At 33.8% G+C, this 25,542-nt stretch overlaps 1 protein-coding gene across 1 annotated transcript in view; it reads right to left on the bottom strand.

Moving 5' to 3' along the window:
* LOC129231081 (uncharacterized) overlaps window positions 1–16,509 on the bottom strand; it is a 41,788-nt gene extending 25,279 nt beyond the window's left edge. Inside the window, exon 1 of the mRNA XM_054865327.1 lies at window positions 16,089–16,509. Within this exon, the coding sequence (XP_054721302.1) occupies window positions 16,089–16,368 (280 nt within the window). The 5' untranslated portion in view covers window positions 16,369–16,509. The remainder of the gene's footprint in view (window positions 1–16,088) is intronic.
* Window positions 16,510–25,542: the final 9,033 nt, after the last annotated feature.

The following is a 25,542-nucleotide window of genomic DNA, read 5'->3' on the forward strand; positions in this document are numbered from 1 at the left end:
ATAAAATATCAGTGTAAGTGAGTTGCGGCCCATAGCCGAAAATTTTGTGACACATTTAAAGCTATGTGTTGAGAATAAAGGTATCCACTTTAAAAATTTGTAAATATATTAGACAAAATAATGTATTCGTAGTTATTTTGAAATTCGGTAGCAATATTTTCAGTAGCATTAAAATTATAATGTATTATGTCTGTCCAACTTATTTCTTGTCACCCTGTTTTCTGATTTAAACAATGTAATACATAGAGTATTGCTGAGAACATGCTCACAGTAACCCCATCTCTATGTATTTACATCAGCGCAACAGAGTCGGTTTTTTCAAGTGTAACGTTGGTAAGTTAAAACCATACAGAGTAGATGTAAATATCAAAAAAAAAGTATTGATTCATATGAAATGTAATATCCCCTTTATTTGAAATAACCAATTAAGATATTATAATTGGTTATTTCAATCAGTAGTAATTAAATCAGTAATTTAGTAATTAATATTGAGCTTAAATTAAAAAAAAAAAAAGAGACAAATGCATCATAGTTAAGAAACACTCTTGATCAAGTCACCTTTCAAACGAAAGAAATCAGTGTCAGTTCATTCGTTTAGGAGCTACGATGCTATAAGTTAACACATAGATGTACTCAGACACAAATGCACAGAAACAAAGATACATACGTTAAACGCATACCCCCCCCCACTTCTATTCGTGTCAGGGGTTAAAACAAATTACAAACTTATTTTTTCACCACAAAAATACACGTAATAAAATGTACATTCTGATACAACGAATAGGGCTACTAGAAAAGTATTCGACCTTATTTTTATGTGTGAAAACCTGATGAATATGAATCAAACACTCTTGCATGAGCCAACTTTGAACCTTTCTGCGCATGAATGATTTCTTTTCCGTTCATTCTCAAATTGAGTTTGACTGGCGTCAAGTGTAGTAACCCCGTCGGAATTTTAAATTTCACGCGAAATGACGAAGAGCAGCACTAACCTCTCAACCACCTCTTGGGGACCAGCTAGAAGTCGCAAAGGACCATATCAGGAGAGTAAGCAGCCTATTGAATTACATGAGTCTAGCTTTTCACCAAACTCGTCGAAATCAAGAGAAGTGTGTTAAGAAATCGTCACTGAAAACCGTCTACATCTTTCAAATGGTTTCCACTTTGCCGTCGCTTAGTTTCTGGCAAAATTCGTAGTAGTGCGACTCCAGTCGTTCCGTCATTGTTTTTGAAATTAAAAAATGTTGCGAAAGCCCCTCACACTAACTCACTCAAACTCTGTTTACCAACGACTCACGCTATTGACGGAAGGGAAAAAATTCACGCTTGCACACAAAGGATTAAGGTCAGTCCTTTGCAATTGCGCTTGATTCATATCATCTTCCTTTTACAAAAAAGGGAATATTGTATTCGCGGAAAAAAATTCACTCAAAATTCGGCCTTAATTTCCATTTTTCTCACCCCCGAATTAATGTTGAGTTTTTTTTTCAACCCGACCACACGCGGATAAGTGCCTAAGAACGTATAAACTCTCAAAATATCCATTTTGACATCCCCCGAGTTAATTACAACGACTTTTCTCGTGACATCCGTATGTAGGTATGTATGTATGTTAGGGCTCGACCGATGGCATTTTTTGGCCGATGGGCCGATGCCGATTGTTGGCCGATTGTTCAAAGGTGGCCGATGGCCGATGGCCGATTGTTTTCCTCCAAATGGCCGATTGCCGATGGCCGATGGCCGATGCCGTTGGCCGATGGCAAAAAAAAAAGAAAAAAAAATCTATCAGAAATTCATTGATAAGATTTTCAGGGATTTAAAGGATCATTGATTCATTTCACTTTACTTACTTTCTACGAATAAAAAATTGTAATCACAAAAAGAAAAAAAAAATAGATTTCGGCCTAAATTTCTATTTTAGGATCACCCAATTTAAACTTCACACGTTTTTTCAGCACATTTGTACATGCATATGTACCTAAGAACATATAGATGACTAAAATATCCATTTTGAACGCCTCCTTAGTTAATTATCGCCAATTCTCTTGCTATGTCTGCATGCGCGTAAACTTGCGTCACTCAAAAATGTTATGAAATAGTACGTTGAAAACTCATACGTACGTAGTATGATCTAAAAGTTCGAGGACAAGTTGTATAAAACCTTAGCCTGAATAGTTCACATTATCGAAGTGCATCTATCTACAAAAATAGTCACCTTGAACGACTATGCACTTCTCCCAACGTTCGTATAGCTTTTAGAAGGACTCCTGGAAGACATTTATCGCAACCTCCTGTAAGGCCTCTTGCGCTGCTGCTTTAACTTCATCGTGGAAAGAAGGCGACTTTCATGTTGAGGATGCACGGTTCGATTGGTCAATACTCCGATGTGACAAACAAATAACGTAACGTTTCGTCGGACTTAGCTCAGTGTGACTTTTACCTGTTCTCAGCAAAAAAACATTTGCACGGACGCCGCGTTCATCCGTTAGGAGAAGATAAAGACGCATCACAGAAGGTAGCGAAAAATGGTTTCCTGGAGTGTTTCCAAAAGTTATATGAACGCTGGCAGAAGTACATAGTCCCTCAAGGTGACCTTTTGAAGGTGAATGTGCTTCGGTAATGTGAACTACTCTGGGTAAGGTTTTATACAGTTTGTCCCCCGAATTTTTGGATGGTACTACGTACAATCTGTATAGGGTGTAGTTATGCTTCTCCTTTTTTGACTACTGTATAATGGAAGACAAAGAACAACAGCCAAAAAAAAAAAAGAAAGAAAAAAAAGGAAGAAAAACAAAGAGACTGTTTAAGAACCAATTGATTCGTTTTTTTTTTTTCTTTTTGGATTGAACATATAACTAAGATTTCAGTAATATTGTAATAATGTATGGATTTAGGTACACTAAACGTAGTTAAAAAAAACATCAAATTATGTTGCTTAATCATTTAAAAAGAATTAAAAATAAAACTATAAAACCGTCAACAAATTACGCAATTAAAGTGCAAAGATTGCACGTAGACATTTTTAGTCATCAAATTAAACAAAACAGTTAACAGATAAATTACAATATTAAATCATAATAGGAATACTTTTATACTTATTTAAAATTTATGAATAGAAAAGTTTGCATTCTTCATAAAAGCTATAACAGTGACATAAATTTTGCTGAAAAAGGAAATAGCCATGAAAAGAGCGAGGTTCTTAAAACGCAACTACAAAAAACAAACTCAATATTTACACCAAGTTAATAACTGAATACATACACTACTTGATCTGATGTTTGCATAAGTAATATTGAACAATTTGATTGTTTAATCATGTATGAAGCACTAAAAACAGTTCAAATTATTTTTTTTCAATATAACAATAATTTTCTGAAATTTAAAAAATTTCATAATAGAAAATCCTTGAAACTCTTCTATAACATATTATTAAAAATATGATGAAAACAAAAATAACTTATTCATTGATTTTATATAAATACATAAAAATAGTTACTTACAACAGAAAAAAAAATCAATCGCTATTAATGATGCAAAAAAGACGGCGCATTACGAAATATAGGTGAAACAAGTATAAGAAATGCGCAAAATGACATTTCTTGACCAAAATAAATAATTGCTAAATATTTAAGAAATGCTTGAAACGACGGGGGTGGGTTAGGGGATCACTCTCTGATTTTGGAGTAACTCACAACATTACACTTCGGCCTCATTTTTTTAGTACAGAACCGCTACCACCAACGCCTCGGAAGCATTTCTAAATCTACTTCAACACTTCCGAAGAAAAAATTCAAAAGTCCCTTTGATTTCCGCATTATGTCACCATTCAAAACGTCTGTAATCAATTTCTTACATTAATGCTCTAAATTCTTCCTAAACAATAGATAATGCTTGAAAAAAAATCTCTAACTTTATGAATGGTGTTAGTTTCAAACAATTCAGAAGTGCAACTAGAGTTTAATTTCAGAAATTAAGGGAGTGGGAGGAGGGGCACGCAAGAGTTCTCGGAAATACAAAAAATATTCGTAAAAAATAGAGTTCAAAACAATCATAAACATTAAGCAGAAAACCCTTTTAAAACTTGCACCCGAGTTTATTTTGACGTTCAGTGGCGGATTTAAAATGTAGCAAATGTTGCAATTGCGCGAGACGCACCACAACCATAGGGGCACCGTAAGAGTTACAAAAATGCTTATACTAAATGTTTTACAATTTCTGTGATAGAGAATTAGGCCCCAAAATGTATTTCGCCGGGCCTCAAACTTGTAGCTCTGCCGAAGCGATACAGAAAAGACTTCATTACTGTGATTCATATTACTAATATCGAAAAATTAAAAAATTACCATCGGTTAAACGGGAATCTGATAAAATGAAACAAAACCAGTTTCGCCATCTCATATTTATTTCCATAGTCTAAAATTCGGCAATATATCACCAAATGATCGTCAGTCTGAGACGCTATATTAGTTCTGCATTGAAATAAGTAATCAATAGCCACAAAAAATGAGTAAAATATGAGTGGTAGGCTTTTTAGAACACCCGATCGAAAACAAAAAGGGAAGTGCACAACTGGAACGTACGCACACCCCACATGCGAAAATTTAGCCTTCTACAGCTAACCATTTTTAAGTTATGACTTATGAGAGATACATACGTACATCCAGCCGCAAGAAACAACGCAATAATTAACTTGTTTGGTACCTGATTGCAGTATTAAAAACTCTTTCAGGGGTGACTAAAATAGAAATGCATGCTGAAATTTATGTAAATAATTTTATATGAAAACAATAACTCCCTTTACTTTATATTAAAAAGTAAAACAAGAGAGGTCTGTTTTTTTTCAAAAACATCGGCCAGTTCCATCGGCTTTTCGATGTTTTTTAAGGCCGATGGGCCGATGTTTCCTGCAAGTTAGCATCGGCCGCCGATGCCGATGCCGATGGCTAAATTGTCGAACCATCGGCGCCGATGCATCGGCCTGGCCGATGCATCGGTCGAGTCCTAATGTATGTGCGTATGTATGCCGCTTAACTCAAGAACGGTATGTCCTAGAAAGTTGAAATTTGGTACGTAGACTCCTAGCGGGATATAGTTATGCACCTCCTCTTTTGGTTTCATTCGGGTGTTTCTAAAGTGGTCTTTTCCCCTTTTTGGGGGGAAATCATTGTTAATTTCGATGTATACTCAAGTGGTGTTGTAATGTGGCGGACACTTGGCGATGTATCGCCAGTCTTTTGGTCACCAAGTTTTGCCGCTAACTTGGCGACAAAATTGGCGATTTGTAATTTTTTTTTTTTAATTTTTAATCTGGTTTCAATTTGGCCACTGGTGGTGATATTTAGAGAGTAAACTATTAAATCACATTAAAATTGTCAATAATGGGAAAATGACATTAAAATTGGAGTAAAAGGAAGTCATGTGATGCACACATCAGCTCGTTTCGTTATTACACAATAATTTTTAGAGTTATTGCTTTATCAGTTAACAATACCTGCATTTCTTTAGCAGTCACTTATGCAAAAAAATTTTTGTATTGCTTCAAAAATCTCATCAAAAAGAAGAAGATGAAAAATCTTTTCATTTATCTTCCACGTCATAAGTTATTTCGATATAGAAATATATCTGTCAGTTAGATCAGAATTTATGAAAGATTTAAATTTATCCGTAGGGCATGATGCGACGAATGCTACGTATGTTGAACTATAGAAAAGAGGACGAAAAATTGTTCACAGCATAAAATTAAACATGCCAATGAGGTGTCCTGGTCGAGATCTTTTGAACTATTAAACTGATTCATCCGGATAATATCATGCAGTAAATAATGCGTCACAAAAAGCTTAAGTGCATAAACTTTAATATGGAAATGAATTTACGACATGGCACTTTTAACCAGTAAATAAAAATTATTTTACGGCAACTTTAGTATAAATGTAAATTTAATTAAGTTAAATAATTAAAGTTAAGTAATTAAGTTCCTTTAATCCGAATGTAAGTTGAATTATGTTGCTCCTTTTTGCCGAAAATTGAACTCAAGATCATGCGCACTATTCAAAAAATAAACGTATCATTATTCCGACAATGAACTTAAGATTATGCACATTATTTCAAATAAACACGTGCCTTTCACTCCAAAAACTAACTCTAGATTATGCACATTAATCCAAAAATAAACGTTGTATTCATATGAATTTATTATCGTACATATTTAATGTGTTTTCATTCATTTTTTAAAGTAATAAAGGAAAAACCGTCCTATTTATCGCGGTTAAAATTTTAAATTTCATCTCTTAAAACCAACTTTCGCTAAAGAGCAATATCATCCTCAAGAACTTTTAGAAGAGGCATGTATCCCGGTGTTTCCTTCTTATAGTCAATAAAATGGCTTTTCAACCCAATTGTCCCCCCTTTTTTTGTAACATTAACTCTGCGGTTGCCCTAATAAAAAAAAACCCCTTCATCAAAAGGTGTTATATATGAGTTCAACTTTGCCCGTTAAACTAATGAAGTTTAATTAATAACAGTTGATTTAAATTATAGAGAAGACTATGGTCATTTTATTACAAAAATTTTCCTAATCGGGCATAAAATTAAAAATATCTCGGGAAATAATTGTTGGGAACTCTGGGCTTACTTAGCATCCAAAGTTCACAAATGCTTGGCACCAGTTGGTCCTATACCGCCGTCAAGTGTTCTCAACGTATAGCTTGTTACCATTTTTGTCTGCAGATAAGTTAAACTCGAAAGTCTTTTTTAATTTTTTTGCACTGGTGAGTTGCAAAAACCCATAAATGCTTCACTCCAAGGTCAAGTAGTTTTTTTCTCTATAGCAGTGGATAAGATAATAAACAATGTGTCGTAAAACCTGTGTAAGTTGATCACTTGCGGTGCACTACTTTAGTGGTCAACTTATCGAAGTTGATTTATAAACTCCTGTTTGTGAAAATTGCAGCACCATGAAGGAAGCATCATAGTTGAATGAAATTTAATACACATGTGAGTGGTAATGGTACAAATAATTGATTACATTTTCAAACCAAACAAACAATAAAAAGACATAGAAATTAGTATTTTGTGTGGCCAACACGCGCCGCAATAAGAGCTGCTACACGACTCGGCATGGAGTGAAACAAAATTTGAATATCTGCCTGCGGAAGAGTATTCCATATTGTTTGTATGCGCAACCAAAGTTCGTCTGTCGAAGCAACAGGACGAGGATCACGAGCGAGACGCCGCCCAAGGAAATCCCACACATGTTCAATCGGTGACATATCCGGGGAATATGCAGGCCAAGGAAGAAGCTGTACCTGCTGCGAATCAAGGTAGGATGTGACAGTGCTGGCGACATGTGAACGGGCACTATCCTGCTGGAATACAGACCCTGGCAGTCCTTGCAGGAAAGGAATAGCTAGGGGCTGTAAAACTTCGTTTATGTATCGGGTACTGCTCAAATAGCCCACAATTCGCAGCAATTGTGATCGTCCATGATATGCTATGTCACCCCAAACCATAACAGAGGGTGTTTGTCCATTGTGACGTTCGATAATGCACTCCGGAATGTGCCGTTCACTGGCATAGTGCCTGACACGAATTCGGCCATCATGGTGCCACAAATTGAAACGGGATTCGTTAGAAAAGACGACCTGCTGCCAATCAGCACGCCAGCTCCTATGCACATTGGTCCATTGTATCCGTTGGCAGCGATGGTTTTGCGTGAGAGGACTTCTGTATAACGGAATCCTTGCGCGCAGCCCACGCTGCAGCAGACGTCTCCGAATTGACGAAGCACACAATGAAACACCTGTAGCTGTTGACCACTGTGCTGCCAATTTGTCTAGAAGAAGCTGTGCGGTCCGTCAGCGCCATATGCACCAGGTGTCTGTCATCGCGAGCTGACGTCACATTTCGGGGTCCACTCCCGGATTTCCGAGCTGTCCGACCCTCGTGCGTCCACTGCTTCCAAACACTCGTGATTGTGCTGCTGTTACACTGCACACGAGCGGCTACTGCATGATAAGACAATCCAGGTTCACGAAGGCTGACGGTTCTGCCCCGTTCAAACTCCGAAATTTGCTCAAATTTCGCTTTCTTTCGTCGAAGAAGCATAGTAAAGATTCAGCTAACGTTTACTCCAGCATATAACCACCGATAACCATACACGCCTCGCTACAGCCGTCTATTTATATTCGGTTCAATCTGCCGTTCAGAGGGCGCTGCTCAGCATATGCATGCGTTACTTGTCTGCAATTTTAATTATTTGCATATCATGCCCTATTTTACTTTTCCTGCAATTTTCAGCTAACTCGCGTAAGCCCTTCGTGGTGTTGCAATTTTCATAAACAGGAGTGTATATGATATAGGACTAATTCTCTACCTGAAGAACGCGGTCAACTTACGCAGGCGGATAGCTTTACAGGTTTTACTGTATTGCAATACTTCAATGTAGAATCACACTAAATTATAAACTTTTTTTGCAATTAAATTCTAACTTTATCAATATAATTTTAAAAGTATTGCAATTTTTTTTATTTTCATGCAGATTAATACGAAATAACTCAAATTTTCTCGCAATTAAATTCTAACTTCATCAGTGTAATTTTGTATTTTTTTCGATCGTTATCTCTTGCCGATTTTTGCATACTCTAAGATGTACGTCCATTACCAGTTGAGAATCAATATAACATTTATAACCCGAAACTAAAAAGCCTGATGGCACTAAAGGAGAACTCCAGCAACCTTGACTCAGTTCTACAAAACTTATGTTTCCGTCAACTGCATGTAGGACTCATGCTCAGTGCCGTAGGAATTTAACTGAAAAGCATCATTATTTCAGATTACATTCTGCACATCTAAGCGTAAGCTTCGCATGGCATCTCAGAAATGTAACCCAGCCTATCCCCAAGAACTTTTCATAACTGTAACTACCTAGGCGAAAAAAGAAGGTTAAGTTATCTATGTGCAGTGTCATTTCAGGTAAAGATGGTAAGTCAGCCTTGAAGCCGTCCTTCACGCTTGAGTAGAAAGTAAAAACTTTTTGAAGTGAAGATACGATAGGGAATCGTTTTGTATTATCAATCACAGCGGCATAGTGCAATCGCAGTTTCCGTCCAAGGGTAAAATTATATAACATAACTCACTAAACAATGTCATTTTTCATTTTGCGAGATGGGTGAGAGTTTTGTTTATCCTAATATCGATTTACACACACACACACACACAGTAATTTTGAAGTAATAGTCAACATGCTGTTAAAACCACCCCCCAACGACTACTTAAAATGAAAATAGATTCAGTAATATCACTCACCATTAATGCATCAAGTTATACGTTTCGAGACTTTTTTATTATCTTTAAAATTACTTTCCATATTTTCAAGTATTAAAGAAGTTTTGGTTTCGGAGTTTAAATAACAAAATAGTTGATAAGTTAAGCTGGCAAATTATGTTAGAGACGTAATATTTATGGAAAACACTTTTTTTGAGTAATATTTTCTCAAAATGATATGAAACATTGAATTATACGTTGTACATTATTTCTAGATGTGTATGACGACAAGCTGCTGTTATATTTGCATTTTAAAATGAAAAAATATATATAATGTCATAAACACATTCAAAATCAACATTTATTTTGATAAAGCTAACAATAAACAAGTGATGTAACATTATAGTAAATGATTTCAAAATTCAAGCATTGCATTTCGAATCATGACGTCAATGGTTAGTAGAAGATGAACGAACAAGTTAGTAATGTCACAAACTCTTCAAAAGTCGGCAATAAATAAAGGAATAAAGCGTCCTTGTTGTTTGTACATTAAAAGTAATGTAATGTGTTGGAAAAATGTCATTAAAACCAAGATTAGGTGTCAGAAAATAATAGTTCAGAAGGTTATTAAAGAATTCAAATTCACATGTCTCGAGACATGTATAGATTTAAATCTTTTCTAGTAAACCAAGAGTAATATTTTTTTTGAATACCTAACATCAATGAACAAACTAATTTCAAGTAAGCTCATTTTAACTAATAATTTCAATAAGTTAACTGGTTACTTATAGTTTAGTCAGTTATAGCGCATTCTTTGCTATTTATCCGAAATACTAGAAGCGTTTGAAACTTTTATATGCAGCCCTTTGATGAGTTCCTCGAACGATAGTGTTGATCTAGAGCTTCATATGTTTAAATATCGTATGCATGAAAAGATACCTTAAACATTCTTTTTAATATGTATTTCCTTTTTCATTGTTTATTTATAGATAACGTTGAATTGGAAAAAAAAATCGGAAAAATCACTGATGTGATTGTAGATTAAAGAAGTTAAACTGAAACTGGGCTGTGTACCTTGTCAGAAGAAATGGTAATAGATGGCCCACTAAAGTCCTACTATAGATGCTCATAGATAAATTAGACAGAGAAAGAGACTACAGTTGTTGAAGAGATGAGATTGCCAAGGAGCAAAATAGAGAAGAATGATAGAAAATAGTGCAGGGCAGACAGGAAGTATTCAGGACAAGCCGTCCTCCTCAGTGGATTGATAAATAACCGTAATGAAATGAGTATATCAGTACGTATTCAGATAGCTCAAAGATTATTTGGTAGGTTTCCATTCTAAATTAGTAAACAACCGAGGCTGGAAAAAGCAAGCATAATGTCTTAAATGAATCAATTAACCAGCATTTTGAAGCACAAAAACTGTAAATTACTGCAGACACGTGTTTCGGTGTTACAAAGAACACCTTTTTCGATGCAAAGAAGTGTGAGCTTCTGAATGAAACGTCATCTGCAGAAAGATCCGAAGACCACACTTCTTTGCATTGAAAAAGGTGTTTTTTTTTATTTGTAACACCGAAATACGTGTCTGCAGTAATTTGCAATTTTTGTGCTTCAAAACGTTGGTTAATTGATTCATTTAATTTTCAGCACAAAAGTATTTAAAATAATCACTCGGATGACTTTTCATCCAGAATCTCATACTTATTTGCATTGAAAAAGGTGTTCCTTGTAACACCGAAACACGTGTCTGCAATAATTTGCATTTTTGTGCTTCAATAAAGTTGGATAACTGATTATTTTGATTTTCAGCACAAAGGTATTTATTCGTTACAAAGATATTTATTCGTTATCGTAATGTCTTAGTACGTATTGAAAAGTAATTAAAAGACTTTCTCACGTGTACATGGAAATATCAAAATACGTATTAAACAACCAAAATATTTAGCAAGTACATATTCTTTATCACACAGAAAAAGTACAAACTAGAATATAATGCAGATAAAATTGCTTGTGCTCTTAGCAGAAAAACGCATAGAATAAAACTGTGACAGCCTGAAGTGTAAATGACTACCTTCGCGCCGACATTACCCTTGAACAAATCCAGTGTCGTAAGCCACCGCTTTGCCGTGGAAAAAAAAGGCATAAAGTTTTGGAGTGACAATGAAACCCTTCTTCAGTGCAACGGGGAAAAGCTGGATGCGACAAAAACAGCTATTTTTGTTGCATTTCACCATTTTCTCAGACTAAGGAAGGTTTTCTAAAGTCGCTCCAAAGCACGTGTATGCAATTTTTGTTGTAAATTCATGCTAATAACGTTGGATTTGTCCATTTCATAAGACTATTTTCGAATGCACATCCATATGTATATGAACTTGTAAATCCGTAAGCAGGGTACCTATTTTTCTACCTTGCAGGATTTTTCTATTGGGTTTTGTTTCCCTTATTTCATCAACTTTTTTTTTTTTTTTTGTTCTTATAGATGAAGATAGTTACATATCTAAGTAAATAATATGATATGTCGTGTTATTCAATTGTGACTGTTCTTCATAACATTTTTATAATAGCATTATAGCATTGCTTATTTGGCGAAACACTCTAAATTACAGGGGGGGGGGGATACCGCTTCACTCGCTAAAGGGCAGGAATACGGTAGCGTGGTTTCTTGGCACGTTAAGCGATGAACTATGTAGTTGAAGGATTATTTTGAGTTTCAAAGCTACTGTTAATATTTTATGTGTTTCAGCGAATAGTTTTAAATTCCAAAGAGACTTTAATAGGACTTTTGAAAAAGTGTTTACGCATTTTAGTTGAAGAAAAATGATCATTTTACATCAAAAGGGGAGAGGTGCGTGGATTTGTTTTTATTCAACGGACTTCCTTTATTTTTTTTAGCACGATCATCGCCGTGCGGGTACTGATACTTAGTTAATATAGGAGAAAAAATAAATGAGTGAATAAAATAGTGAATGAATAAGAAAATATTGAATGAATTCATAAATAAGGGAGTTATTTAATGAAGGAATGAAAATGAATTAATTCATAAATGAATCCGTAAGTGGTTTGATAAAGAATTGAATAAGTAAAGGAAATGAACTATTTCGCTTTGCCCCACCCATTTTGCAACACCCTTTTTGCCCCGCATGCACTTGACTTTGTTCAAAACTTTTAAAATAAAAACAAGCTTAAGAATAACTAAATAAATACTGCACGGAATATTGGTAGGTCTCAGCTAATTTTTAAAATGTTAATAACAAGAACTGTATCATTGAATATCAACGAAAAAATTTTTGACTTACAACAAAATGTTACGATATAAGTATCAAATTTTGAAAATTGCTTGTATTCACATATTCTTTGATTTTCAAAGGTAGCTTTTTCTTGACTGGAATAGACTACGTGTGTCACTACATAGTTAAAATATTACCAGATAGGTGGCGCTAAAAACAAAGTTAATATTTTACCATTTCACTTTGCCCCACACTCCCCTACTATGATGTTCATCACTAACGTACGTTATTTGATATCTACCCATAAATCAGTTTAGTATAAGTTGTTCAGTTTATTCAAAAACCAGTTATATTCATGTATCAAATATTAATCTTTTTAAATACTTATGCATCAATCTACTTCTCATGTTGGTAGTCAATATTTACTGTAATAGGCACTATGCTTACGGATTTACAAGTTTATATACATAAGGATGTGCATCCGGAAAATGTCTTAAGAAATGAACAAATCCAATGTTATTAGCATGAACTTGCAAGAAAAATTGCTTACACTTGCTTTGCAGCGACTTTAGAAAACCTTCTTTAGTCTGAGAAAATGGTGAAATGCAGCAAAAATAGCTGTTTTAGTTGCATCCAGCTTTTCCCCGTTGCACTGAAGAACGGTTTCATTGTCATTTACAACTGAGGCTGTTACAGTTTTATTCTATGCGTTTTTCTGCCCCCTAACAGCACAAGCAATTTTATCTGAATACAAGCATCTGAATTTTATGTGAATGCAAGCAATTTTCAAAATTTGATACTTATATCGTAACATTTTGTTGTAAGTCAAAAATTATTTTCGTCAATATTCAATGTTACAGTCCTTGTTATTAACATTTTAAATATTAGCTGAGACCTACCAATATTTCGTGCAGTATTTATTTAGTTATTCTTAAGCTTGTTTCTATTTTAAAAGTTTTGTACAAAGTCAAGTGCATGCGGGGTAGAGTGGGTGGGGCAAAGCGAAACAATTCATTTCCTTTACTTATTCAATTCTTTATCAAATAACTTACGGATTCATTTATGAATAAATTCATTTTCATTCCTTCATTAAATAATTCCCTTATTTATGAATTCATTCAATATTTTCTTATTCATTCACTATTTTATTCACTTATTTATTTTTTCTCCTACATTAACTAACTAGCAGTACCCGCACGGCGATGCCCGTGCTAAAATTAAAGGAAGTCCGTTGAAAAAAAAATCCACGCATCTCCCCCCTTTTGATGTGAAATGATCATTTTTCTTCAACTAAAATGAGTTCACACCTTTTCAAAAGACCTATTAAAGTCTCTTTGGAATTTAAAACTATTCGCCGAAACACATAAAATTATTAACAGTAGCTTTGAAACTCAAAATAATCCTTCAACTACATAGTTCATCGCTTAACGCGCCAAGCAACCACGCTACCGTAACCCTTTCCTTTAGCGAATGAAGCGGTATTCCCCCCCCCTGTAATTTAGAGTGTTTCGCTAAATAAACAATGCTATTATAAAAATGTTATAAAGAACAGTCACATTGAATAATACGACATATCATATTATTTACTCAGATATGTAACTATCTTCAACTACAAGAAAAAAAAGAAAAAGTTGAAGAAATAAGGAAAACAAAACCCAATAGAAAAATACTGCAAAATCAAATTATGTACTTGAGCATCGAAAAAAAAGCATTTCGATTTAACGATACCCGATTTAACGATTTCCTCAATTTAATGATGCATTTCACTGGTCCGGATTTAACTGCACTAAATGTATATGCTCCTCGATTTAACGATATCTTTGATTTAACGATAACTTTTTCAAGTCCCTTGACAACCGTTAAATCGACGTTATACTGTATTTGGTTCTGTGTCCCTCAGAACAAATTGTATTTATCGCTGATCTCATCTAGAAATAGGAACTACATCTCCATCAATTTGCGTTTCTTGCCCATTCAAATTCCACTATACTGGTGAAAGGTTTTACCAATTTGAAGGTACTTTTACAAATGCTATGTTCGTCGTAAAATGTGGTGAAAGGTTGAACCACGTTTTCAGTTTTTCTTCAAAGAACGTATTTCTAAAAAATCTGTCACGGTCCGGTATCGAATGTTGGAGCTTTAGATCAGAATGCCCAGCCTGGTTACCATTCTAGCAGCTCGTCGACAAAACGAGAATTTATTCATTTATTAATGTTTTTCTGAAAGGGGAATTGTATTAAAAATTGAGTTTTTAATTTTAGATGCTTTTTGCGTGTGTGTGTGTTTTTTTAATGCTCATGGTAGGTAACGATAAAAACATTTTTTCCATGCCTGCAGCTTAAAAATGGGTTTTATCTTATTATTTTATAAAAATTTTATATAATTACTCGTTTTATTTTAGTATAGATTTGAATCAATAAAAAATTTTATTCGTGAAAATTATTTCCAAATTTTTGTCATATGCATATTGTATGAGTGTATGTCGTAATTTGAATTCGCGTCTAGTATTTAGAGATTTTTATTTGAAGAAAACCGTTGCTCCTAACTTACACTTTAAATTTTTTCCCCCAATTTGAATTAATTGAAAAATTGCTTTGAATTTGCGATAGACAAAACCACTTTGATTGACTTTATACTGTACTGTCGTGGGCAGGTAAAAGCCAAATTTTTATTTATTTTTCCTTTTTTTTTTTTTTTTGCATGTTTGTCATCTATTGTGAGTCAGCTTTATTGTACAAGCTTGCTTATTTGGTTTCCTCTGAAAAAAGGGGTGAAAAAAACTCTTAATTCCAACATTTCCAGCATTTAGGTCTTCTTTCCAACAAAATTTTCAGCAAAAGTAGAACATTCAATTTGTCAAATTTATGGTTACCAATTTGCAGTACTCAGCCCACGACATATATGTTACCGTGAAAGACCGAAATTGGAGAGTGTGAACATTCAGCGGTGATTCATCGGAAAAATTCGGTCTTTCGCTGATGTGTTTGATATGTGAATGTTGACATATTTCGGTGATTGCCGGCATTCACCAGATTTCGGTCTTTCGCAGTAACACACGCACATATTTACAGTGATGTTCCCATCAGTTTTTCTGAGGGTATACTCTCAGTAATCCATTTCGCACAATATGCGTATGCGATCAGATACATAATATGAGGCAGTGAGAAGCAAAGGGATGTAAGTGGCAAAATTAAAAAATTGGAGATAACCAGTACACATGGTAGGTGAACCTCTCCTCTGTCTTGAAGCAAGAGATGGTACTAGTAGCCCTGGTTGTTGCTGCTATACAGCATCATTTAGAAAAAAATTCAATGAAAGCCCACCTAGGATGTTATTGTTAAACGCGTTTTACTAAAAACTTGAAAATGTCCACTTACATCCCTTTGCTTCTCACTGCCTCATATGTCATAATATGAAAATTTTTGAAGCTTGAAGTCTGAAAAATGTTTGAGAGTATACGGCGTATATGTAGTATATATGGGAGCAACACAGCATATAGTATATGTATACATGTAAATGTATAAACGATTAATGTACGTGTACACGTGTGTCTTTGCGTGTGCGTAATTATATAAAACCAAACTCTCATATTACCTGGATAAGATTCAGGGATTATCAATCCTGGGCCTGCTGGTATAGCTTGTCCTTGTTCATCTAATGCAAGAGTGCGCCCATGAATTTTTCTGCAGGTATATACCTTATATAGAAGTATTGGTTGCTGAAGATTAATACTTCCTGGCGCTTGAAATCGCTTATTTTCACTGTCATGAATCTTTACGATCTGAGGCAAGGTGTATTTTTTAATAAATTCATCGATAGTGAATGGTTCTTTGGACCATACTGTGATGGGCAAATCACTGATGCGGAAATCCATCTCAAAGCATTAATCCAGCAATGACCACTGCATATCGATATCACCGGAAAGTCATTGAAATTTCCAAATTCTTGCGAGAAAAATTTCACGTTTCACAAGGCATTTCCATTCCTATCGAAGATTGCATACAGATAGTTCAAGTTAAACATGGGGTCCTGACTTCTTATCAGCAAAAGCTTTCTCGAAAGAAAGTCCTTAAGTACCTTAAATGAGAAAGCTCAGAACCATCTAGTCGTAAGACCTAAGAAAGCTATTCTGAGGGAATTTCTAGCCCGCCTCTTGTTTGAACGGGAATAAGCCACCCAACTGATGATAACCTTGCGCTCTTTTGTTTTGCTTTGCTTTTCATTGGATGATAGGTTTCTGAATGCTTTAGGCTCTTTAAGTATCTGTTCCACTGATCTACTCTTTCGGATGTTTGAAGATGAGCCAGACATAACGGAAATTATAGCGTGCGCTATGTCACCCATAACGCGTGTTACAGTTAAACTATGCGTATCTACTGGAACAAGAACGTGTTATTCTAGTATTCTGTGAAGAACGAAATTGGATAAAGCGCGATTTATGGGCAGCACGTTTAATGTTTTTTTTTATTCGTGACAGAATGCCGTATGATTATGCAGTCATAATACATGGTTAAAAAAGTGAAGGAATATTAAAAGAGCAGGATTCAAGCAAAAAGGTTTCAAACTTACTTCCTGCATTCAGCCTGAGGCTTTTGGTAAAACAAACAGTTTTTAAAGTTTTTTGGAATTTTAGGTTATCTTTCCGCTTGATCTATGAACATTCAATCTCTAGTTTTCTTGAAAATTATTTATGGCTAAGGAGGAAATTGCTTTGGTTTCGTTCGGAAAGAGTGAATATGCTCCAGAAGATTTCTTTTCGAAAGATCTGCTAAATTTGTTCGATTTTTAAAGGGAAATGAGGTTAAACGATGAAATTGTTAAACTGTTTCATTCTAGAGTTTAATGAATCTAATCAAATCTATTTTGTAATGCTTTCAAATTACAAAATTGATAAGAAATTCTTTCAAAATGATAAAAAATGCATCCAAACTTGAAAGGAAAAAATGGCAATGTTGAGTTGTTTGTGATTGTATTTTGACTGAGTGTCAAACGCTTTTTCTTACTGAAGTGAAACGTATACGGGGCTGTATTAAGTACACAAAATTATAGTAGGGCAATTCTACCGGTAACTGACGTTTTTAAAGCAAAATTATAAGTATATCTTAACCTTCAATGCAAAATATACACTATGCAGAATTTTTTTTCCTAGGATTATTGTATTTTTAAAGCAGAATTAAATGGTACAGTTTAATTTCCGAAATATATTTTGAGCAATTAAAAAAAAAGTTAAAATCACAGTAACCGACAGACAATAATAAAATAACATGTAAGTCAGACACTATGGTTTTAACAAGTTTTTTAAAAAATAACCCAAAATATGTTTTGAAATTTCAACTGTACCATTAAATTTAACTTGAAAATAGTGATCCAGGTGATAGATATCCAGGTGAAAAATTCTGCTAAGCAATGTATCGTTTGCGTCGAATATAACTGCTACTAAATACCTACTGTTTTGCTTCAAAAGTGTTAAAATTCAGTTACCCGTGGAATTGTCCAGCAATGAATACAATGGTAAAATCATACAAACAGCGGTTTTATTTGCTATTTAGTAAGGTTTTAGGAAGTAACAATAACAGAAATCTTTTTAAATAATATTTTTAAATAATTAATTGAACATTATTTATTACATTAGCTGGACACCATTTTCATACGACATTACGGAAGTCTTTTGAAAATACATCTTTAAACCAAAATTAAAGCAAGTCAAATATCTAATTGCCATGCCACATTAGGCATTCATGAGCTAGACAATAGTCAAAAGAAAGATTTAAGTGTCTAATCGGCAAGTGTACAGATATTTAAAAGAACAAGCTGTTAATGACCCAGTTGTCCACTGTTATCAAATTTTCTGGCAAGATGAAGGGTCATTCACACGCTGCCGGTTGACAAATTGTTATTTGAAAAGCTGTTACTGATCTTTACTTTAACATTCGGAATGAAGGACTTATACTCTTAAAACAAAATGGTAAGAGACCGGCTTATAAACATAAACAACTATGTAAATTTCAATTTAACAAGATATATTTCTTTAAAAAACAAACAAACTAAGTACAGGCGTCCCTCGCATAACACGGTACTTCTACAACACGGTTTCGATATAACATGGTACCAAATGCGATTATTATAACACGGTTTTGACTTGACACGGTTTTGAATTTGCGATTATTATTACACGGTACGAAACTTGAATTTAATGCTTCATGGTTCTGATACAACATGAATGTTATATTTATAAAAGATGGAATTTCATTTTTGTTTAATACATTCTGTTAATTTTTGCCAATAACTCTAATACTTTACTCTGTTTTTTATGAAACTTGGTTTCAATGCAAAACGGTACACATCCCTTGATTGACATTATTTCTACGTCTCGTATAACACGGTTTCAATATAACACAGAACACGGTTTCGATATAACGCGATACATCTTATAACCTGATTTTTCTCATTCACATACCTAATTAGTATTAAAACTAAATAAAAATGTTATTTTTAAAAAGGTCTCATATAACACGGTTTCGGTTCTACACGGAACGAATTAACCGTGTTATACACCCGTACATCATTTAAAACCCGGGTAATTATTTTTGTCAGGTTGAAGTTTTACTCATGTGCCAGATATTAAAAGTTAAGATTTCTTAGTACAACGAATGTATACTGCCGTGGGCAGATGAAGGGCAGCAACAGCATATTTTTCATTTTTCATTTTTTTTTTTTAATCATCTATTGTACCATTGTACGTTAGTTTTAATGTACAAGCTTGTGCTGGAAAAACCCCCCATCAAATTCCAACATTTCTGTGTCGTTAGTACTGAATATAAAACGCGTTTCTTCACATTCGAAAACTCATCTCTGCAGATACTGCCATTTACCTGGCCACGGCAGTATAGGTCTTGGCGCTCCTTAATTGAAACTGCTCAAGTCCTTCAAAGTCTTCTGACTTATATAAATCTCCCATGTGGAAACTTAAGAAAAGTAAGCTAAACATAAAAGAAAACATGAAATCGTGACAGGCATCACCGACGGGAAACAGGTGGAGTTGACAAAGGAAGAATGAAAGCCCCTGTAATGTTTTATTGCATATTTGATTGATTCCTTAACATCATTCGCACGCAAATCTAATGTTGCGTGACCTTAACCTTAACACGTGCCAAAAATTCTCAGGTTTTAGGAAAAATAGATTTGAATCTTCATAGAATTCAAGGGTGCATTTACCTCGGCTAGTTAGACATTTCACATAAATACTTATATCGGACGTTGTATATTAGGGCGTTAGCTGAAGTTGGGTATTTTACTTGGTAGTAATTATTATACATAGAATATATTACATTCGTCACCAAAAGTGAGATTTGCTTCGTTATGATCTAGGGAGCAAATATAAATCACGAGAAGCAGATCAAGCCAAGGGTAAGACATTACACTGCAGTCTGGAGTAATAGAAGATTAGAAATTTTGCTGCAGTACGCTCTGACCAAGTTTCGCGTGGCAAAGTGGCAAGCGGCCAGTTAAGTCGATTCTGTCTGAATGACTCTAGCAGGAGAAAATACAAAATAGTGAAGGGATTTCCACCAGAGAACTGGGTTTCGGTTATAGCGATGGGACTGCTTTGAATTTGGTGAACAGCCGTCTCTGCAAACAAATAGATGCCTCCATTCTCATCGGTGACCAAATAGTAGCTGAAGCACAAAAAACCAAACAGATGGTTCTGATTTTGTCATTAGGGTATATAACCATAAATTTCATTAAAAACATTAATTTGGATTAGTTGGGGTAAAAGGAAAAGTTGGGTAAATGGAAGCAAAGTCTACTATCTACTATTACCCCCATGTGATAATTTATGAAATTAAGGTAACATATAGAAGACATTCTCATATTTCCGCGTATTTCCATACAATTGCGTAGGCGTCATAACTGTTTGAATATGTAAAATGAAAAAAGTTGTTTTTTAAATATTAGTGGTCTTATATTTTTCTCTCCGGGTATACCAATGCAAAGTGACAGGTTTCAAATAGTTTCATTTGTCATGTGGAATGTCACTAATAGCTTTTAGCCATGAATTTCACCTTCCCTGCTATTTTTTTGTGCAGTTTAGTTGTTTCCACATACCCCATGCATTTAGCACTCTGGGGTAAATGGAAACAAGTGTTTCATTTTACCTAGTTTAGGAAGATTAAATTTCTATGTAAATTACACTTTTGTGTGTATTTTGAGTAAATTCAGCGCATAATTTAGCTTTTTTGTATGATTAACAGATTGATTACACAGGCCAACAAAAAAAATTTTTTTTTTTGTGCCTAGGATTTTATAACTAATTTAAGTTATATTTGGACAGCTGAATCTAAATATGAAATCAGTTTTTCTCTATCAGCTCTACTTTTTTAGATCAGTGATCATCTGACCACCCTATGAAGGTGACAGTGATTATGAGGGCATATCCTCAATTCCTCAACGTTTTAACCAGGATGAGTTAAATGACCTCACCAGAGATTCAGGGCTCGACTAACTAAAAATGCTGTGAGGCCTAAGGCCCCACAATGCTTTGGGGGCCCCCTCTGTATTCTAACACTTTAAGTCAATGCAAAATAATGTTAAAATAATGTTTAGCAGTATTTAAAAGAGGTATATTTTTAATTAATAAATCATTAATTTTTGTTATTTTCACAAAAATACATGATTTTTTAATGCTATGCATAAGTTTTTAAAATTTTTAAGGTCCCTTTGGAAGATGGAGCCCTAGGCTCAAGCCTAGTTGGCCTGTGCGGTAATCAGGCCCTGGCCAGACTTACAGAAAGCAAGAGCATGACTACTTCGCCTTCTCCCTGTCTGATATAGCAAATTCAAACTGTCAGCATCAACTTTTTTTTTGAATTTATGAGTGGGAAAGGAAAAGTGCTTGAACCTCGGATTGACTATCGCGCCATTGAAATTAGTTTTTGAAAGCAAAAGCTACCCCTAAGAAGCAGAATGCTCTTCACCCGTACCCAAAATGTCAAATTCAAACTGTAATTATTGTTATTATATAATTTTAAAATTTCGAAATGAGGAAGAGAAATTTATATCAAATTCGAATCGAACCAAGGGGACGTTCGTGTTTTAAACTTTTAATTTCTAATTTTATACTGATATCTTTTATTAATAACTACTCTTAACCGTCCGGATTTTTCAAGGGGAAGGCAGATGTAATACAGTGAAACCCCGATTTTACGTCTACTGAATCTACGTTTCTCCCGCATTCAACATTTTTTCATCGGGTCCCATCAACAGTTTTGCTGCAATGTATTTTCTGTATTTCACATTTTCCCGTATTTTACGTTTTACCTAGAGAACCGTAAAATCGGGGTTGCACTGTACATAAATTATTTTCATCGGTCATATTAAGTGAATGGAAAAGAAAAAGAAATAAACCCCTTTTCTAAATGCCTTTCCTAAATAGCACTGTGAAACTGTGAATCAGAAAAATGATCTAATTAGTTGCCTAATAGCAAATCAAGCTTGAAAAGTATAAAAGCAAAAATTAAGCGTTTATTGTCTAAAAGTAGGATTTTATGATTCGCTCTTTTATGAGGTGGAAGAAATGACCGTGATCTAAATTTAGAGCTGAACTTTTGGAAACAATAGATTTGTAATTTAAACAGCATTCCTTTACGGTCGTTTCACGGAGAAACGGATATTTTTTTCCCGCACGTGACAGCTCATCGTGTTGTTGTTGTTGCTCATATACCTCATTAAAAGTGATAATAAAAAAGGGTAATGAACAAAATAAATGCATGCGTGATTTCTTAAGAAAGAAATCTTTTCATTACCTATAACAATTTTTGCATTTTGGTGACATTTTATGGGCTGTCACAAGCGGGACAAAAGGGTGGTTTTTTTGTGGAATTGCTCTCATGTTTTTTTTTTAAATCTATTCCTATTAATATTTTCTGAAAATATTCGTTTTTTTTTTGTGCATACTTTTTTGATGTGCGGAAAGCATTGCCTAGGATTTGATAACTAAAAAATGTATCACTGACATCTCAATCGACATTTTTTGCTATCATGTCGATGGTAAATAACTAGTTGCAAAAATCGTGCCTTTTATTGACTAATTTGACTCTCTGAATAACTCGCTGAACTAGAGCTAAAATGAACGATTTCTTCACACATATAACGAAAATATTTTATTGTTAACTTCATAAGATTTAAAAGAATAGCCATTGCGCTTAAAGCAATAGCAAGATCAATAAAATGAAATTACTTTACTATTGAAAATGATTGAAACTAATAAGACAATCACGTTCAAACCTTTCAACAGAAGGTCAAATAAAATAAAAATACAAACGAAAAATAAGTATTTTATTAAATTATTGAATATTAATGAAAATGATAAGAAAATATTTCGTTTATTATTTTGTTTTTTACTCTTTGAAAATCATTCACGTACCTGTTTATCACGTTCTGTAATTGGAACTTTGAAACATCGAAGAACGGTACGCATCTTAATTACCGAAAATAGTAAACGTTCACGGTTTTTCTAGTTTGAAATTGTAATGGAGAACATTGATTCTCGTTCTATCTTCAAACAACAATTAGTGCACATTCACTTTGTACCTGGAAACGGTACACATTTACAATCGTTAATTTTTTTTCTTCAAACACTATCGATGGTGCACTTTTCAACCGTTTTATAACAAACTATAGAGTACTAAGGAAAAAGTAACTTCAGTGTAGATTTTTTGGACACCATGCGGAAGAATATGAAGTCTAAAAATTGACTTAAACCATAAAGCATCAAGATAATATGTGCATCTTATAGCAATTTTTATTGTCACGTCACTAAAGAAAAGTTAAAAAACGTATTTAAACTTTAATAGTAATTGACATATCTATCACATAACCGCACATCACCTGTTATGTGATAGAACCTGAAAACAAAAGTGGTCGGCAGTTAAACATCGCGTGTTGTTTTACATTCATTTATTTATGAAAAATACCTTCTACTGACCTTTCACTTTCTTTGTTCTTGTCTTTTAATGTAATCTACAAAGTGAATTCCCAACAGGCAATCTAGCGTGATTCTTTAAATTTATATCGTATTTCATCTTGCTTATTGCTATGAGAAACTTTTTCTCTTAGTTTCGACTTCGTCTTATCAGAACAACAGTAAATATAATAACAATGGAAGTATGTTTCCTTCTTAATCGTCCTTTTAGAATTCTTCAGGAATTAAATATGAGAGGATAGGGGCAATAAATGGGTAATCTACGTGACGATTCTATAAAACCGAAAGTTAAACAGTGGTCGATTGTAAATTGTGTAGCTTATCAAAACTCGGCTACAATAAGAAGTAAAATTTAGAAAATCCTTTTCTTTTAAAAACATTTTATTTGTAAATTACTTTCTGATTTGTAAAGTTTCGAATGTTTCTGCAATTCATGAATAGTTAAAATTGAAATAATCCAGAAATGAAAAAAGAAGACTTTCCAATTCTCAATAGGCCTGCAAATCACATTTCAATTCCTTGACTTTCTCTATCAATCTTTATGGGCTCCTTGAAAAAATGTTCTCGTCTGAACAGAATTGGCGAAGTCTCAATTTTTATGCAAAATTGTTACATTTATCTCTTTTTGCATCTAAAATAAATCATCGATATACTTTGAGAAAACTAACATCGTCTTTGAAAAACCATTTTCAATGCCACAATTGGATAGCAACTTTATTGAAAGAGGGCTTGAGCTCAAGGAACCATTGTTATAAAACTCGAGACAGATTGCCATTTACCACTGTTTCAATTAAGTTAAATAAAGACTCAAATTTTTGAGAATGGTGAAAGAAGTAATTTACTTCTTCTAACCTGATTATTTTGTTTCTAATACTCATCGCCCAAGAACAAAATAATAATAATAATAATAATAATAATAATAATAAATCAACAAAAAATATTTTAAAAACAATAATGATAATAATAATTAAAACAATCATAAAAAATGGCTACTGCGTTATGGAATATAGTAATCTAAATAAAATCCACTTCAAGGGATTGATTTGAGATTGATATTTTCGCTTAAAAACCACTTTCAATGCAAAAATTGACCAGCAACTTTATTGGAGGAGAGTCGGTGCCCAAGGAACCATTGTTATAAAACGCGAGCCAGTCTGCCATTTACGACTGTTTCAAGTAAGCAAAATCAAGATTCAAATTTCAGACATTAGTGAAAGAAATAATTTAGTTCTAATCGATCATCATTTTATTTCTAATATCCCTCTAAAAATAAATTAATAAATCAACAATAAATATTTGAAAATAATAATGATAGTGATGAAAAAATATCATTACAAAAAATTGTTCACTGAGTTATGACATTTAGGGTTGGTTGGGGTATGTGGGGTCCTTTCTTGGAACAGTTCGTTTTTGTAGCCTTCATCAAAGGTTTTGAAATAAAAAAAAATAAACTTATTGACTTACTTTATCTTGGTCATTATTAAGGCTACAGTGGACACTAAAAGTGCTGAAATTGAGCAAAAAATCGAAAAAAAAAATGTTTAGCCTTTTTTTTAATACTATATCAGCTACTGTATTCAGGGCGACAAGATTTTTTTGATTCCATGCATTATTTAATGAACTATGAGTTAGTTTTGTTTTGCACATCTGCGATCAGGCCCCTTAATTTACATTTTGCAGCATTTATACACTGCTATCATTATTTTCATAAAAACAAAATTAAAATGTCCCATGCACCACAATATTTATCGGATTGTAATGAAACTTTGTAAACACATTCAGATAATATCTAGTTATAGTTGTACGCATGAATTTCAGTAATGATGGTTATGTAGAATAAGAAATTCAACTCTTTTGTTGTTAAAATCACTGTATTTTCTGAAAATTTCACAAGAATTCTTTTTCAGCAATTTTTTATAAACTGTCTCATAAAAACATTACATGCAATGCGTACATTGATGTAATTATGCCTAATGATTGAAAAACAAGTTGAAATTCAAAGTTTGAAAAAAAAAAATTGGGGCGCATGAAGCAATTAAAAACTTGTGAATTTGTTGTTAATTTTTT

This window comes from Uloborus diversus, chromosome 10 (assembly GCF_026930045.1).
Source record: "Uloborus diversus isolate 005 chromosome 10, Udiv.v.3.1, whole genome shotgun sequence".
Lineage (NCBI taxonomy): Eukaryota > Metazoa > Arthropoda > Arachnida > Araneae > Uloboridae > Uloborus > Uloborus diversus.